The sequence below is a fragment of the Syngnathus typhle genome, linkage group LG10, assembly GCF_033458585.1.
Source record: "Syngnathus typhle isolate RoL2023-S1 ecotype Sweden linkage group LG10, RoL_Styp_1.0, whole genome shotgun sequence".
Lineage (NCBI taxonomy): Eukaryota > Metazoa > Chordata > Actinopteri > Syngnathiformes > Syngnathidae > Syngnathus > Syngnathus typhle.
Window position 1 is genome coordinate 13189254 of NC_083747.1, and position 16003 is coordinate 13205256.

General features: G+C 48.4%; 1 protein-coding gene across 3 annotated transcripts in view; it reads right to left on the bottom strand.

Moving 5' to 3' along the window:
• cicb (capicua transcriptional repressor b) overlaps positions 1-16003 on the bottom strand; it is a 28624-nt gene that overhangs the window by 3486 nt on the left and 9135 nt on the right. For 2 of the 3 annotated variants that reach the window (XM_061289104.1, XM_061289103.1), the window contains exons 3-19: positions 6713-6862; positions 6392-6554; positions 6012-6123; positions 5766-5948; positions 5518-5650; positions 5249-5433; positions 4989-5127; positions 4744-4841; positions 3681-4533; positions 3381-3520; positions 3138-3301; positions 2174-2373; positions 1556-1990; positions 1086-1360; positions 831-988; positions 589-752; positions 318-452 (exon numbers count right to left, since the gene is read on the bottom strand). In XM_061289104.1, coding sequence (XP_061145088.1) covers positions 318-452; positions 589-752; positions 831-988; positions 1086-1360; positions 1556-1990; positions 2174-2373; positions 3138-3301; positions 3381-3520; positions 3681-4533; positions 4744-4841; positions 4989-5127; positions 5249-5433; positions 5518-5650; positions 5766-5948; positions 6012-6123; positions 6392-6554; positions 6713-6862 — 3687 coding nt within the window. Of the gene's footprint in view, positions 1-317; positions 453-588; positions 753-828; positions 989-1085; positions 1361-1555; positions 1991-2173; positions 2374-3137; positions 3302-3380; positions 3521-3680; positions 4534-4743; positions 4842-4988; positions 5128-5248; positions 5434-5517; positions 5651-5765; positions 5949-6011; positions 6124-6391; positions 6555-6712; positions 6863-16003 lie in introns of all 3 variants that reach the window. The other variant, XM_061289105.1, reaches the window with a different exon arrangement.

A 16003-nucleotide genomic window follows, 5' to 3' on the forward strand; every position in this document is an offset into this window, starting at 1 on the left:
TTTGATTTCCGACCTAAGCATGTACAGTAGCTAGCTCAAATGCCACGTGTGACTTTACAGCAGGGGTGTGCAATTCCAGTCCTCACGGGCCGGTGTCATGTTTTATAGGTCTCCCTGCTGCAACACACCGGATTCAAATGATCAGGATTTTTATCCAGCTTCTGCAGACCTTGCTAATTATCTGACCATTTAAATCAGGTGTGTTGCTAGAGGGGAACATAGAAATCATGCAGGACACCGGCCCTCAAGGACCGGAATTGCCCACCCCTGCTTTGCAGGCTAGGGTTTAATGAAATGTGTGCATGCATGTGTGTTACCTGGCCGGTCAAAGGTGAAGATGTCGCCTTCGCACTTGGCAGCACTTTTGGGCGTGTTGGGTTCCGAGCTGCAGCTGGAACGCCGACGACTCTTCCTCTTTGGAGACGCTTGATCGTCGGTGGCCGAGTCCAAGTCTGAACAACATAGGAAGGCATTTGTATTCATGTCAATGGGGAAAAACAACTGAAGATTTATAGCCAAAATCGGGGCACTGGACAAAGTAAACGGCATCTCAAGTCACCGCTAATCATAGAAATTGAATAATCAAACCTGTTGAGTTCTTCCTTTTGCGTCGATAGCTGCCCAGGATGGCACGGGGCGACGTGGCGAGGCTCTGCAGCGTGGGCGACGGGAGCACCTCCTCGGGCCGAAACTCCGGAAGCTCAGCGAAGCGCTCCTCGAAGTAGACCTCCGACAGCACTCTTCCCGACCAGCTCACACACAAAAAAAAGGCATACGCCATATAGCGCGCCATCCGGCTGGCCATATTGCATGGTTTTGCCAGCACTCACTTGTCCACCGAGTCAAATGTCTTCTTTAGCGGCGGAGGGCGAGCTTTGATCTTCTTTGGCGCCGATCCTTCTTTGTCGGTGTACGGGGGCGGCAGGGTGGGCTCGGTGGCTAACGGTGGAGGTAGTGGAGAGGATGGGAGGGAGTCCTTCCATCCAGTCTGAAAAAAACACAACCATATAAGAGTTACTGTAGAACCCTTAGGCTAATTTTTCTCCTTTTTTCCAAGAATTGTTCCCTAGTTGCCATCAAATGACCTCTCTGGCAGTTTCTGCTGTGCCGTCACAGGATGGAGACTCCTCGGCCGAATGCGACACAGGAGACGCAGTCGTGGGTCCTGCCGGTTCCAGGTCGAAGGAGAAGTGGCTGTTAGACGAGGCGGTGGTGGCTGCGGCCCCTCTTTCTTTGTCCCGCTCCTTGCCGCGACCCCCTCCCTCGTAGCTGCCCACCGGGATGCTGGCCAGTGTGGCCTTGACTTTCTGGGGGGGGCGGCTCGGGAGCTGGCTGGGTTTGAGTGTGCCAGGTGTGCTGGCTGCCAAATGATATTTAAAAGCATGATTTCAAACTAATTTAAATAAACCCACACTACAGTAAAAACTATTTGGGGAGGAAAAAAGAGAAAATCTCAAATATAAATTGCTTCTACTTTATTCTATAGAATATAAATGGCAGACTACAATAAATGTTTCTACTTGCACCACCTGCATCAGAATGTGAACAAGCCTACCGAGGATTTGGATTTGAAGCGGAGGACTGCAAGAATTCGCAGCGGGTCCACCAGGAGGCACTACTGAGCTGCCACTCATGGTGCTCTGCGGCCGCTGGTCTTCCGGTTGCATCGGCGCCTCTGTCTGACTCTCCGGTTGCCTCTCGCCAGCTCTGTCGGCAGGCAGGCGGCGCTCAGGATGCAGCTGTGGGACAGACACGGCGGCGGGAGGCGCCGTGGGTTTGGGCATCACGTGGCTGGAAACGCTGGAAAGGCTGGAGACAGAGTAAACGCCCGGGCTAGGCGGTACGGCCGCCATGGAGACCACCCCGGTCGCCATGGTGACACTTTGCGAAGGAGGGTATATGGCGGTGACAATCTGGCTGCCTGAGCCGCAGATGGGGGCTGAGCTGGGGGGCTGCGGAGATGGCGCCGTGGCCAGGAGAGGCGGTTGACCTGCATGTGGGTGGACACCGGTGTTCAAATTGGAGTCTGACCGTCATGCAAGTGTAAAAAGAAGTCAATCAACTCCAAACAAAATAGGTCAGTGATTCTCATAGTGTGGTAGGTGGGCTCCCACTAATGGTGCGCAAAAGAATAAGGACAGTTGAGATGCTTTTAAAAATGTGCTGCACTGACCAGAAATCAGCGGCTGAACCAGTGTCTGGCCAGGCGGCGGGATTGCGGTGAACCCAAGGGTGGCCAAGGAAGGTGGCACGTATGCGGAGCCCGGCAGAGGCAGCGCTGGCTGGGAGGACGGGGAGGACGAGGAAGCTGTTGTCGCGGAAACCGGTGGAAGTGCTGATGGGACCCCCAGAGTGGACTGTACGTAGGTGATCCTGCAGAAGAGTCCAAAGGTCTGTTCAAGTGCTGACTGGGTTTAACGATGTGACAGCCGCGGGAAGGAAGCTTGGTCAGAGAACAAAAGGAGAACTTGTGTTGTACGTGTGGGTGCGGAGCCGAGCACAAGCGTGCGGGGGTGGACGGCCGAGGCAGCACAGGGGCCACCAGCAGTGTGACTAATGCATCCAGAATAGAGCTCCTCCGCCGCAGCGGCACCCCTGCAGCACAAAACCCCCTCCCCAAACCAGCAATCCCGCGATCTGCTCGGTGCCTTCATTTAGCTCGTCTACCACGGTTGAGACGCTCTGTTCGTAAAGCACGAGAGAAAGAAGTCCCGTACTTGACTCAAGATGAGAGAAGCATCAGCTTGTTTCAAGATACTTATTACTTGATTATCTCATTTAATCTTATAGTCTTGTCCATGAGTATTAAAAGCTAGTTTCAAGTACTGAGGCTTACAACAAACACTTTCAACATTCTAAGAGGACTGTTCAACAACAAAAGAACCTGAAGTGTGGTTTCTTATATCAAATTTGCTTATTTTAAGATTTTGATTATATCATGGTACTTGTTTTAAGTTTAAAAATACTAATTTCAAGACTGCTGTAGTTATGGGCCTAGTATTAGTTTTTCAAAATCTTGTCAAGTAAAACTTTCTTGTTCTGTTGGCAGATACTTTTGCTTATTTTAAGTTTTATTTTTCACGGTTTAACATATTTTCTTCTTAAGATTTCCTGTGGAATTTTTGCAGTGTTCATACCTGGTGGTTGGAGGAGGCACCAGAACTGTCTGCGAGGGGCCGGCGGGCCCCGGCGCCACAATGGCGGCGGTGGCCACTGTCACCGGGAAGGGGCTGGCGGGGTGAACCGCCCCTCCTGGGGGCAGCTGAGACTGGACCACTGGCATGGGTGCAATCTGTATGATCTGACGTTGCCGACAAAATTAAGAAAAAAATCACTAACAAATACTACGAGTGTTTTAAGCCAATATGTTTTGTGCCAACCTTGCTCCCCGCTTGAGTGCCGTTCTGGACAGGAAGAGGCGGGGCCACAACAGGGAACTGCTGGGCTGGAGCCGGCACAGTGCGGACTGTCGCCATGGGAACGACTATTTTACCCTGGAATACCGGGGACTGCGTTTGCACTGAGCAGAGGAAGAAATATTTGTGGAACACTAGCAATACAAAACTCTCAATGGTGCTGAATGTGCACGCTTGCCATAACGTCCAGATAGCGAACATAGAAATGGTCAGAAAGCTAAAAAAAATAAAAAAAATCCCAGAGGAATGACTCTTGGCGCTCACCTCTTGTTGCGGGGCTGGACGAATAACACACGAGCGAACTCTGAGCCTGCTGCTTGCCGTTGGCCAAGGGAGCGTGTGTGGCCGGCGCTGCGGGCAGGTTGAAGATACTGCTGGGCTGGCAGAGTTGCTGCGGCGGGCTCTTGGGATTGGCGGGGAGGGTGGGGAGTATGTACTGCACCTGCGTGATGGCCTTGCCCCCTGGGGGCGTTAGAGAGGAGGTGGGCAGGAACTGAGGCTGGAGCAGGGGGAGAGGCAGGGGTCCGTTGGAGTGGCTGTTGCAGGACGGGGGCTGCGGGCCAATGAGCTGCACGGCAGTGGGTTGCCCCGACAGCGCGCCGCCGAGCACTAGATTAGTCACCACACCGGCACCCACGGGGCCGGGCGAGGGACAGGAGGAGTAGCCGCTCGGCACGGCTGCGCTTCCCGGAGCCGTGCCAATCAGGACTTGCGGCTGCTGGAGCGTTGGGGGCTTCCTTTCGGGAGGGTGCAAGCCGCTGCCGTCTCTGGGTTTGCTGACGATGGGCAGCGGCGTGCTGATGACGGGGCGCATCACGTTGGTCAACACAGTGGAGGCCACCCGCATTGCGCCCACGCCGAGGTGCGAAGGTGACGCGGAGATGACAGACTGGCCCAAGGAGAGCGAGAGGGCGAGTGGGGAGGCATGCAATGCTGCCGCCTCACACCCAAAAGTGTCCTTAACGTCTCCTTCACCCCTCTTGCGAGAGTCGGAACCGGCCCCCGACCTCCCCTCATCGTAGCGCTTGCCGACCGGATAGGAAGACAGGGATGCGCTCCTGCCGTGATGCGTGGAAGACGAGGCTGCCGTGGAGCAGATGACGGGAGCGAAGACACGCTGGGAAACAAAGCATTTTTTTTCCCTCAATATTTCATTGCGCCATGAATATTTCATGATTTTTTTCAATGTCCTTTTGTCATGTAAGTTTTGAACAAACACAAGCAATAACTGGTGAAAGTACCCAAGTGAGTCTTTTGCGTCAATGCCATGACTGCCATTTGACGACGCATTGTATGAAGAACGGAGTGGCGGCAGACGCCCGCTTACCTTGTGAGCGCTCTCGTCACCGGAGCCTCTCTCACTGTCGCTGTCGGTCACCCGCTCCTTGCACTTGAGGTCGATGGAGCTGCTGGGGTAAGGGTCCTCTAGAGAAGAACAAGCGCTACAGTTCCACTTGACATTCAATGCCACAACAGGTTCAGTACCAAGCGGGGCGCGGCAAAACATGAAGCTTCCTGAGCAATGGCGGTTTACAAAAGTCAGTGCCAATTTAGAGGCTGTTTTGTTCTTACCGATGACATCATCATCACCCTCCTCCTCGCAGATGACCATGCGCTCCTCGTCGCTGGTCATGTCCTCGCTGACAGCCCGCTGGGGCTGCGACCGGGAGGGGGCGTGGCTGGAAAACTGTCCGCCTCCGTCACCACACATCTTCAAAATGATACAATTTGATTCTTTTGTTATTCATGAACATCATTCTTTCGAAAAAAATTTTTTAAACTACTCTGCGTTCTGGAATAGCAAATGTAAAAATGGACAACTTGCTGTTCACCTGAGCCAGTTCGGCCAGTGCTTGTGTGTTGGCCCTGTCGGCCCGCTCCATGGTGTGCACGGCGCTTTGCGAGAAGGCTCTGGGACGCGTCAGCTGGCTCATGTGACCCTCCGCCGTCTGACTCCTCTCCGACATGCCCGCCAGGCTCGGGGCCGCCACCCCCTTCACCTCCACAGAATGGGGCTCTGGGTGGGGGGGACAGAAAACCAAAACGGATGTTCGGAAAAAGCTCCGAGAGTCATGGTGACTCTTGGCGTCGCCAGACCAACCCGTGGACTCAGACATGCTCCTTTCGCGGATGTCTTTGCCGCCGGGGACGCCGCGACCTTCGGAGCTGGACTTCTTCCTGTCTTTGTTGCACCACTTCCAGTCTGGATGAGCCTTGAAGTGGGCCTCTTTTACCTGAGCAAAGAAATTATTCCAGAAGAGTCTGCTAGTTCATTGCTAACACTAACTTGCATGCTTCATAAATCCAAATAGATATTTTTTTCTCAAACAGGCCTATTAAAGAGCAGACCTGGAAAGCCAAGTCGTGGTACTTCTGTTTCTCTTTAGGTCCAAGGGCATACCACCACTCGCCCAGGATCTTGCTGACGGTCCTGTTGTCCTGGTTGGGGTGGCGCTGATGCACTAACGCTCGATGGCGCTTGCTGAAAATCATGAAGGCGTTCATCGGTCGCCGGATGTGGTCCTTTTCCCGCTGAGAATGACACACGGAATTAAACACAAGCGCAGCCTCATCCACAAGCGCGAGGAGGACTACCTTTCCGGGGCTGCTCTTGTCCCCATCTTTGGGCAGCGCACTGAGGGATTGTGTCCGCCGCTTAACGGGAGACGTCGAGAGCGGCTGCTCGGGCACAACGCCGGGGAGGAAGCTACAGGTGACAAAAACTCAAAGTTCTCTCAAGTGCGGAGGAAAGTCCAGACGTGCGCCGGCCTTCCATCAACATGCTCAGCGTCACTGACGAGGCCGCTGACTTTTATTTGAGAATGGCACTTCATTACAACCCAGAGCGGGAAGAACATCCCTTGAATTAAAGTATTTTCCACCTTCCACGCTTTGCCGTCACGCTCACTTCAAGAATAAGATGTTGAAATACATGACGCGTGTTTACAGGGCCGAATGCAGAAAAAACGACATACGGGTCATCCACGTCGCTCTCCGTCTCGCTCTCGGGCCTGTCCGCGTCCACTTTCTCCTTCTCCGACTCCTCGGGTGCGACGGCGTGCTGAGTCGGGGGACCCCGCTCCAACGTGTGAGGGGCCTCGGCGGGTTCGGGGGGCGGCACCGCCCCCGCCTGACAGTCTGTGAAAAATGGCACAGGGAACAAATTTTTCGGACAAAATTGGTCGCTCCGGCTTTCATTTGAAGAGACTGTACACGAGTTGCACACGTCGCAAAAGCAGCCAAACTACAAACAAGTATTTCGATAGGAAAGAAAAACAATGGCGCTATGGCCATACCTGTCTTTGGAGCGGCCGCATGGGGGTGATTGACAGGGTGAAGGCCCTCCCCCGGCTGAGAAGGGGTATCTGATTGGGCGGGTGCCAGGAAGGGCACTAAAGAATGCCAGGGGAACACCGGGACAGACCGGGGCTCCACATTGGTCCACACTGTGGAGACAAAAGACGGTTTGTGCAAACTGAGGGTCGGGGGCCCACAAACGGATCGTGGACTCAAATGATTGATTGCATTTGAATGAATTTGGATGAGAGGCTTTGAGGTGTGTTTTGAGTTATCGGAGGGGTCACGGAAAAAGAGGTTCATAAGTCAAAGCACTACTATATCCCATCTTAAGAATGTGGGGGAGTAACCAGATTTGGAATTTGGGTCTTGATATGAGAAAGTACAAGCTGTACTCTGAAATCCGATTTCAAAGCAGCAGGCCTTTCTACGCATAATTACCGCCGTTCTATTTCCTTTATTGGACAGAACATCTACTGATGCAAATCGTGTTTTTTTTGGGAAGGGGAGCAATGAAGCCACAAATATAAAACACTTAGCTCAATTTCCTAAATTAGGTTCCTTCTCCAGGACATAAATTTAAGATTATACATTATACACCATATATTATCATACAAATCAATATGTAAAATAAATAAACGATTTCTTTTGTTATCACCACAAATGGGGGGGAAAAAGCCAAGAAAAGAAATTGAATCTGTTTGGGGTCATGTGACTAGCAAAACGCTCGTATGTTGCAAAAACGTGCGGAAATTCAAGATGGAAACAGCTGACAAACTATCACACTGAACTTAACAAATAGCAATCAACAATGGAGGAATTGAAGGGAGGACTAACCAAACATGCTTAATCCTTGGCGAAGGTACTGACGATTCTCTGACGAGAACATGGTGGCGTTATCGCTGATGGTTGTCCCAAAAAAAGAAAGAAAAAAAAAGAAAAACGTGCTAATGTAGCCTTTTCAACAATTTTGTCTCTTCTACAAGAGACAGTGAGTTGGTCCAAAATGTTGATCTGCTATTGATGAGAGGATTCTGTTTGTATATGTCATCCTTGACAGTAGGCTGAGGAAAAACGTCAAGCTATTGTTTGGCTTCCAAAGTGGAAAAATGCGGTAAAAACTTTCCAACGTAACAAAAACAGAATTGATTGTGGTTCAAAGACTGGGTTCCCCCGTTGGCTTCGGTCCAAGTAGCCCCGATGCCCTCCCGCGGTTGTTTGTTTACATTAGTGTTGCGGTGTGGCGCTGAAGGGGTTACCGAGGCCTCGAATGTGTCCACGGCCTGGATTAGAACATCAGACCGGCCACTACGCAGTCAACACGGGTCATATCGCCACCCAACCTGCGCAAAACTGGCACCCTCCGGACGCAGCCAAAATGGTTGATTAAAAAACAAAAATGTCTACACAAGCTGAGAGTCCACTGAGGTTCGACGCTTTTCTTTTTTTTTCTTTTTGAGGGGGGGGGGGGGGTTATGCATTCATGCCCGGGGCGAGCATCAGAGCCCGAATCGCCGCGGCGCCCAATTCGGAAGCGAGTCCTCGGGCACGCCCCTGGTCGCGCACAGACAGACGCCAAAACGACGCGGGTGTTCTCATGTCTCAGTTTCAAAGACGTAGCGGAAACATGCACTGCCCCAATTCCGCTGTCCGTTTGCGAACTACAATCTATCCGCTGGCCTCGTTGCAGCCCATCGAGGCGACGGGATGGAACGCTCTATTACAGCGAAGGATGAGCGCGCCCATTACGCTCTTGTTGTCGTGTGTCTACCTGTTTGCTAGGTACGGACAAATGGGGCTGACTGGCGCATTCATCCATCACAACCTGACCAATGGAGCCAGTGCCGCAACCACCGCCAGCCCTCGATACAAGACAACAACCGAGGCGCCGATTCCGGTGAGCGGGCAAACAAAAACGGACCCGAATCGCCCGTTCCTCACTTAGTCCTCCGCCTCCTCGAGTTTAAAGCGTTTCGCAGCGGAAGACGAGACGCGAGTAGTGGCGAGGGGAGAGCGCCGCCGTCCGCACGCAGGTTTAGCTAGCAGCTTCTAGCGGAACACACCACGGGCACACGTCGTTCACTTAGGGGCGGGTTTTACGGTCCACAAAAGTCCACCGTCGGCCGAAGTAAATCGCGTATTTTTGTCCCGGCTCCCCGTTCTACTCTCTCTTTTCGTCCCTCCCTCTTCCTCTTGTTGTAAACTAGGCTGCTTCGCTTGCTATGCTTGCTGGCTGGCTTTTCCTCCCTCCCCTTCTTGCTCCTATCAACCTCGCCCAACCTTTGTCCCGCCCACCTCCACCAATCGGTGTCTGCCATTGGCTGGGGCGGCTCCCAGTCATGAGCCCGCCGCTCATTGTGATTGGTCTAAAGGTGCAGTGGAATGCCAGTCATATGCAAATGTCATCTGGTGCCACAGATTAAGCTCATCTAAAAAACGTTTAAGAATACAACACAGCTTCGATAATAAAACACGTGCACGTACTTAAAATATTTTACGGTGACAATTATTGTCGTTCGAATGAAGCTCTTTCGAGAGCTTAGTACAGTTTATTTCGGGGCTCGTACCATTGGTGCAAACTGTCGTAGTAAACGCAGACAGACGCGGAAAGCGACCAATTAAACATCGACATTCGGATTTAGGACAACCAATTGCCTTGTGGGGATGTTTACAAGATCCCACCCAAACACAAACGTTCCAATTTCTGTTGCTGATGGGATGCGCTCGTGAGCTCACTACTGTAAGATTTTGCAATTTGATTGATGGTAATGAGGCCTTTGTTGTAGATTTTATTCTTAAAATCATTTATCGCCGTTTTATATTACTGACTACAAAACACAAATCATTTCAGAAACCAGCGCGTTTGCTCTTATACGGCCAATGCAATAAGAGGCGAGTGATGCCAGTTTCCCAAATGAATACGTTTCAAATCAATGTACATAAATAGACATTTCTGAAACAAGAGTGCGAAGCGTTCTGATGCAACACGCTTGCACAAGTGGGTGGGGGGGAGAGGGGAAAGAGGAGGCCACTTGAAAGAGAAGGAAACGGCTGAAACGCTCCATGAGTGGTGGGTAAAAATAGAGCCATTTTCACCAGGGGGAGGCATGGACGGGGGAGGAGGAGAGAAAAGTACTTGTGAAAAGACAAGTCCTCTCAAATACAGGAAGGCTCGGCCACAGACAAAGGGAACAATGCGAAAAAGTGTGACGAGAACACAACCTGGACATTGTGAACACTTGCTTGCTGTATTTCTCAAGCAAGATGCATGAGTCATGCTGAGCTAGCACATCCAGACCAACACAATACTGGGAGGGGTCTCCATTGCGGTCAGCCCATCAAGAGCTTTGAGATATGGCCAGAGATGTTGAGAGAGATTCTGGCAGGCCGCCCTCACTTGTAAAAACGCTTAACCCCCTCAGCACCAAACTGTGCACCTGCATTTTGTCATTGCTTTATTCACTAAGAAATTAAGTAAAGTATCATCTTGCAATTTTGTTGAGAAAAAGGCCTGCGCAGGTTCATTCTTGGCCCAGGTCCCCACAACAGCACTTTTGCTGTAATCAGTTAAAGCACGGTACACACATACTATAAACTAACAACGGAGCAAAATTGGAGTATTTTCCTAGCCTTGCGATCAAAGTCGATTTATCCAGAGTGATTATAATGTGATCAGTATACATTGTTCAATTTTTTTAAATTTTACGTCCTTTTGAAAAAGCTTGAAATGCGTATAAAAATATAGTAAATGGTTGAAACGTAATATTTAACTTAAGCTGTATATATTATACTAACAACAGTCATTCCAGGAGTGATGACGTACGACGCAACAGCACTGAGCACTTGCTGCCAGCCATTTTGGAGCATTTGGACTTTTTCTACATGTGGTTGTGCATCAGGCACGTTGAAATTCACATTTCTTGAAGATAAAAAATGAACTTAAGTTGAAAACAACTGAACTGTACTTGGGCAGTGATTCTTCTGCATACCACTAGAGAGAGCCCACGTACTTAATGGTGCACGCAATGCATTTTGCGAATCAGTGGCCTCGAGGGAAAAAATAGACTCTCACTGAAGCCTTACGAACCCTCGCTGTGACTGCGCTTGTAACGTGTGTAGGTGTTCAACCGCTGCCTGTCTCCTCTTCTAACAGGCATCATGAACCCAACGTGTGCGTGCGCCACATGAACGAGAAACCTTTACTCCCAATCGTTACCTCCGCTGGCCACGAGGCGGGCGAGGTGCACTCCCGTCCAATCTCGCTCTCGCCTCAATTTGTCTTCCGCCCTCACCGGAATCCCGCCGTTTACTTGCTCCAATTAGAACTTGCATGCGGCAGTCCTTCGCAGTTACCGTGGCAACAGTGATCCAAGTCACCTGAGGTCTCGTCGCCGAGGCTTTCGCTTATCGCATCGAATTGGACCTCACTCACCAGTCACTTGACTTGCTGCTACACATCACAATCACTAACCCTAACCCTAACCCCCCCCCACACACACACACACCTCTGGTAAGAGACGTTACAGGAGATTTGGTATTGAACTAAGAGTGTGCTGTAATGTAGAAATAACAGTTATCAGACACACTGATGGAGAGGGGGTACTTTACGCTGCCCCATAGATCACCCCCCCTCTAAAAAAAAATCTCTGCTGTACATGCGATTCTCCAGTTTGGCCGTATGGTGGCACTACTTGCCCGCAGATACATGGCTGAGTGCCCCCGGAACATTGGACAGTACTGAGCAAAAAATAAAAAAAGAGATATTCAAAAGATAAAGGCGTGCAGATATAACGATTTGGGGGAGATGTAAGGATGAGAGAAAGAGTTTTGAAAACTTGATAAAGTCTTCCCTCTGAGTATTCACAACAGTTAATCTTCCAAGTGACCTTTTATGCAGAGAAAAGTCCTTTTGGGTCAGCGGCAAGCAAAAACACCACATCCAGTTGTGCTTGTTGCCACGGCCGGTGAGGATATGCAAGTGCTTTCAAGTGTTACATAAAAAGTGAGTGAGGGAGGGAGGGAGCTGGGATATTATTGCCGTGTATCCGTATCCGGGTAGACCAGGATGAGGAGAGCGGGAGAGGGGAAGATGGGAGGGGGGGCACCGCAATGCGATAGAGTGAAGGGTTAAAAACGCTGAGCTTTATTTTTCCAAAGGTGTTGGGGAAAAGTGCACTTGTGACATGTCGCGCGTGTCACAATTTTGGAAGAACTGCAGTGTTGTCAAGAGGCTGTTTTGAATATTGCCCCGAGGATAAATGGCAACATTTAAGAACATGTCCTTCCAAACAGTATCATTTAGGGCAGTGTTTCCCAACCACTGTGCCGCGGCACACTGGTGTGCCGTGAGAGATGTTCAGCTGTGCCATGGGATTGTCCAATATTTACTACGGAGCGCATTGTAAACGGGATCGCCAAACCACTGGCCAGTTCGCGCAAGGCCTGGTCAGCCACTTGCTAATAGTGCATGCGTGGAGAATCGGAGAATCTTGAGATTTCATGTTGTGTCGGTCTGATTGTATTGCATCGGAACATATTCAGTTTATGTGTGTTGCTGTGTGCTTTTGCCAACAGTGACAGATACTATGACTATATGGTTGTGGTGCGTTTGCAGTCCGATGGAAATCAGAGCATGCAGCTCAACCAGAGAACCTGGATTGTTAATTTTTCATCAACATAAAATACACAGTCAAATCGAGACACTTCGATTGTGATAGCCACTCAGCTGCTGTGACATTGTTCTTATAGTCGTAATATTTGTAGCATTAGTCTAAAAAAGTAAACAGTCATGTTGATTCTTTTGGATTTTAATCACAATCACTTTCAATAGTTTATTCCTTACACTGTCTAAAACATTTTTTAAAAAACTCACTTTTATTTAAAAAAAGAAATACAATTAAAAGAATATTTTGTATTTATTTTTATTCAATTATTCGACTCTTTATACATATATAGGTGTAGGACTTTACGTCTTTCGTTGTAATATAACTGATTATAATATAGAAGTTGGAGCAACACTTAACAGATTTTTGTTGGTGGTGTGCCTCGAGATTTTTTCCAATGAAAAGGTGTACCGTGAATGGAAAAAGGTTGGGAAACACTGATTTAGGGAATGATTAAGAATTTTGCAGCGCGGTGTCGTTCGGCAGAAAAATGTTTTTTTTTTTTTTTTTTTGTATTTCAAACATCATCTAACGCAGGGGTCTCAAACTCCAGTACTCGGGGGCTGCATTCCTACATGTTTTCCAAGTTTCCCTCGTTAAACACACCTGATTCAAATGATCAGTTCATCCTCACGTTCTGCAGGAGCCTGATAATTGAATCAGGTGTGTTTAACGAGGGAAACTTGGAAAACATGTAGGAATGGGGCCCCCGAGGACTGGAGTTTGAGACCCCCGATCTAACGTCATAGTATTACACACACACACACCTGCACATGTTTAAGAGTCATGCTTAACACACCCAACACTACAGGATAATCACGTTGTTCACAGACGTGCAATAATCGGGCCTGCACTGACTTTCAAATGTGTTTCCACTTTAATTTTGTGAACACACTCTCCTCCTCACTTGCTATTGACACTTGTATTAATAATCAAAATGTCATATTAAAAATTTTATGGGGGGCGTCATTTACACCAGTGGCTTTCTCATCCCCTCGGAGATCATCTATAACAGTGGTCCCCAACCACCGGGCCGCGGACCGGCGGTCCGTGAGTCACTTGGTACCGGGGCGCCAAGCCGCACAGAAAAAAAAATAATGCTCGACGATCAATTAATTCAGGTCAAGACACTCGTCCCGGTCACGTGACATGTTTTCCCAGTCGAGCCCGCAAAGCTAATATGTGGCATTCAAAACTGCTTCAACACATGGAGACCAAGCATCCTGCAATAAAAGACAAACCTTAATCACTTCGGGTGTGATTGTCTCCGATTACGTCTAGATGGGACTGGCTCGTTTCTGAGAAACAAACTCAGTGCTCCCACTAATTCAACGTAATGGTGAGTGTTATTTTTGTCATTTGTACTTATTTTTATGTCAGTCGTATCATTTTGTTTCATCGTATTTATATATTTATTATGAATGTATTATTTATTTATTCATATAAATGTATTATTTATTTATATAAATGCCGGCCCGCGAAAATATTTCTGACATGTAACCGTTCCGTGGCGCAAATAAGGTTGGGGACCACTGATCTATAAGACCCAAATCCCGCTTGACAACGTGTTGTTGTGCTATACACGCGCACGTGAGCCCGTGTCATCAGAGGACCCGCTTACACACGTGCGTGATTGTATTCCCTGCCTCCATGTTTTGTCCGTTGAAATGTTTGCTTTGTTGCCATGGCAACAGACGTTTGGGCACTCACGTGTACATCCTTGCCGGCATTCCGTGATTCACGCTGCGGGCGTACGCAGGCACTCTCACACACATGCACTCACACATACATAATATAAAAATATATACACACACGTGTGTGTGTGTGTGTGTGTATGTATATATATATATATATATATATATATATATATATATATATATATATATATATATATGTATATATACAGTGCCTTGCAAAAGTATTCGGCCCCCTTGAACCTTTCAACATTTCGCGACATTTCAGGCTTCAAACAAAGATATAAAAGTTTAGTTTTTTGTCAAGAATCAACAAGTGGGACACAATCGTGAAGTGGAACAAAATTAATTGGATAATTTAAACTTTTTTAACAAATAAAACACTGAAAAGTGGGGCGTGCAATATTATTCAGCCCCCTTGCGCTAATATTTTGTAGCGCCACCTTTTGCTGCAATTACAGCTGCAAGTCGCTTGGGGTATGTCTCTATCAGTTTTGCACATCGAGAGACTGGAATTCTCTCCCTTTCTTCCTTGCAAAACAGCTCGAGCTCAGTGAGGTTGGATGGAGAGCGTTTGTGAACAGCAGTCTTCAGCTCTTTCCACAGATTCTCGATTGGATTCAGGTCAGGACTTTGACTTGGCCATTCTAACACCTGGATACGTCTATTTGTGAACCATTCCATTGTAGATTTGGCTTTAGGTTTTGGATCATTGTCCTGTTGGAAAATAAATCTCCGTCCCAGTCTCAGGTCTTTTGCAGACTCCAACAGGTTTTCTTCCAGAATGGTCCTGTATTTGGCTCCATCCATCTTCCCATCAATTTTAGCCATCTTCCCTGTCCCTGCTGAAGAAAAGCAGGCCCAAACCATGATGCTGCCACCACCATGTTTGACAGTGGGGATGGTGTGTTCAGGGTGATGAGCTGTGTTGCTTTTACGCCAAACTTATCGTTTTGCATTGTTGCCTAAAAGTTCCATTTTGGATTCATCTGACCAGAGCACCTTCTTCCACATGTTTGGTGTGTCTCCCAGGTGGCTTGTCGCAAACTTTAAACAAGACTTTTAATGGATATCTTCGAGAAATGGCTTTCTTCTTGCCACTCTTCCATAAAGGCCAGATTTGTGCAGTGCACGACTGATTGTTCTCCTATGGACAGACTCTCCCACCTCAGCTGTAGTTATCTGCAGTTCATCCAGAGTGATCATGGGCCTCTTGGCTGCATCTCTGATCAGTCTTCTCCTTGTTTGAGATGAAAGTTTGGAGGGACGGCCGGGTCTTGGTAGACTTGCAGTGGTCTGATACTCCTTCCAATTCAATATAATTGCTTACACAGTGCTCCTTGAAATGTTTAAAGCTTGGGAAATCTTTTTGTATCCAAATCCGGCTTTAAACTTCTCCACAACAGTATCTTGGACCTGCCTGGTGTGTTCCTTTGTCTTCAAAGCGCAGAGAGGCTTAAACAGAACCCTGAGACTATCAAAGAGCAGGTGCATTTATATGGAGACTTGATTACACACAGGTGCATTCTATTTATCATCAGTCAGTCATTTAGGACAACATTGGATCATTCAAAGATCCTCACTGAACTTCTGGAGTGAATTTGCTGCACCGAAAGTAAGGGGGCCGAATAATATTGCACACCCCACTTTTCAGTTTTTTATTTGTTAAAAAAGTTTAAATTATCCAATAAATTTCGTTCCACTTCATGATTGTGTCCCACTTGTTGTTGATTCTTGACAAAAAATTCAAAGTTTATATCTTTATGTTTGAAGCCTGAAATGTGGCGAAATGTTGAAAGGTTCAAGGGGGCCGAATACTTTCGCAAGGCACTGTATATATATATATATATATATATACACACACACACACGCACACACACACACACACACAGACCGAAAGACCCACAAACCGAAAGACGGACGGACGGACAGA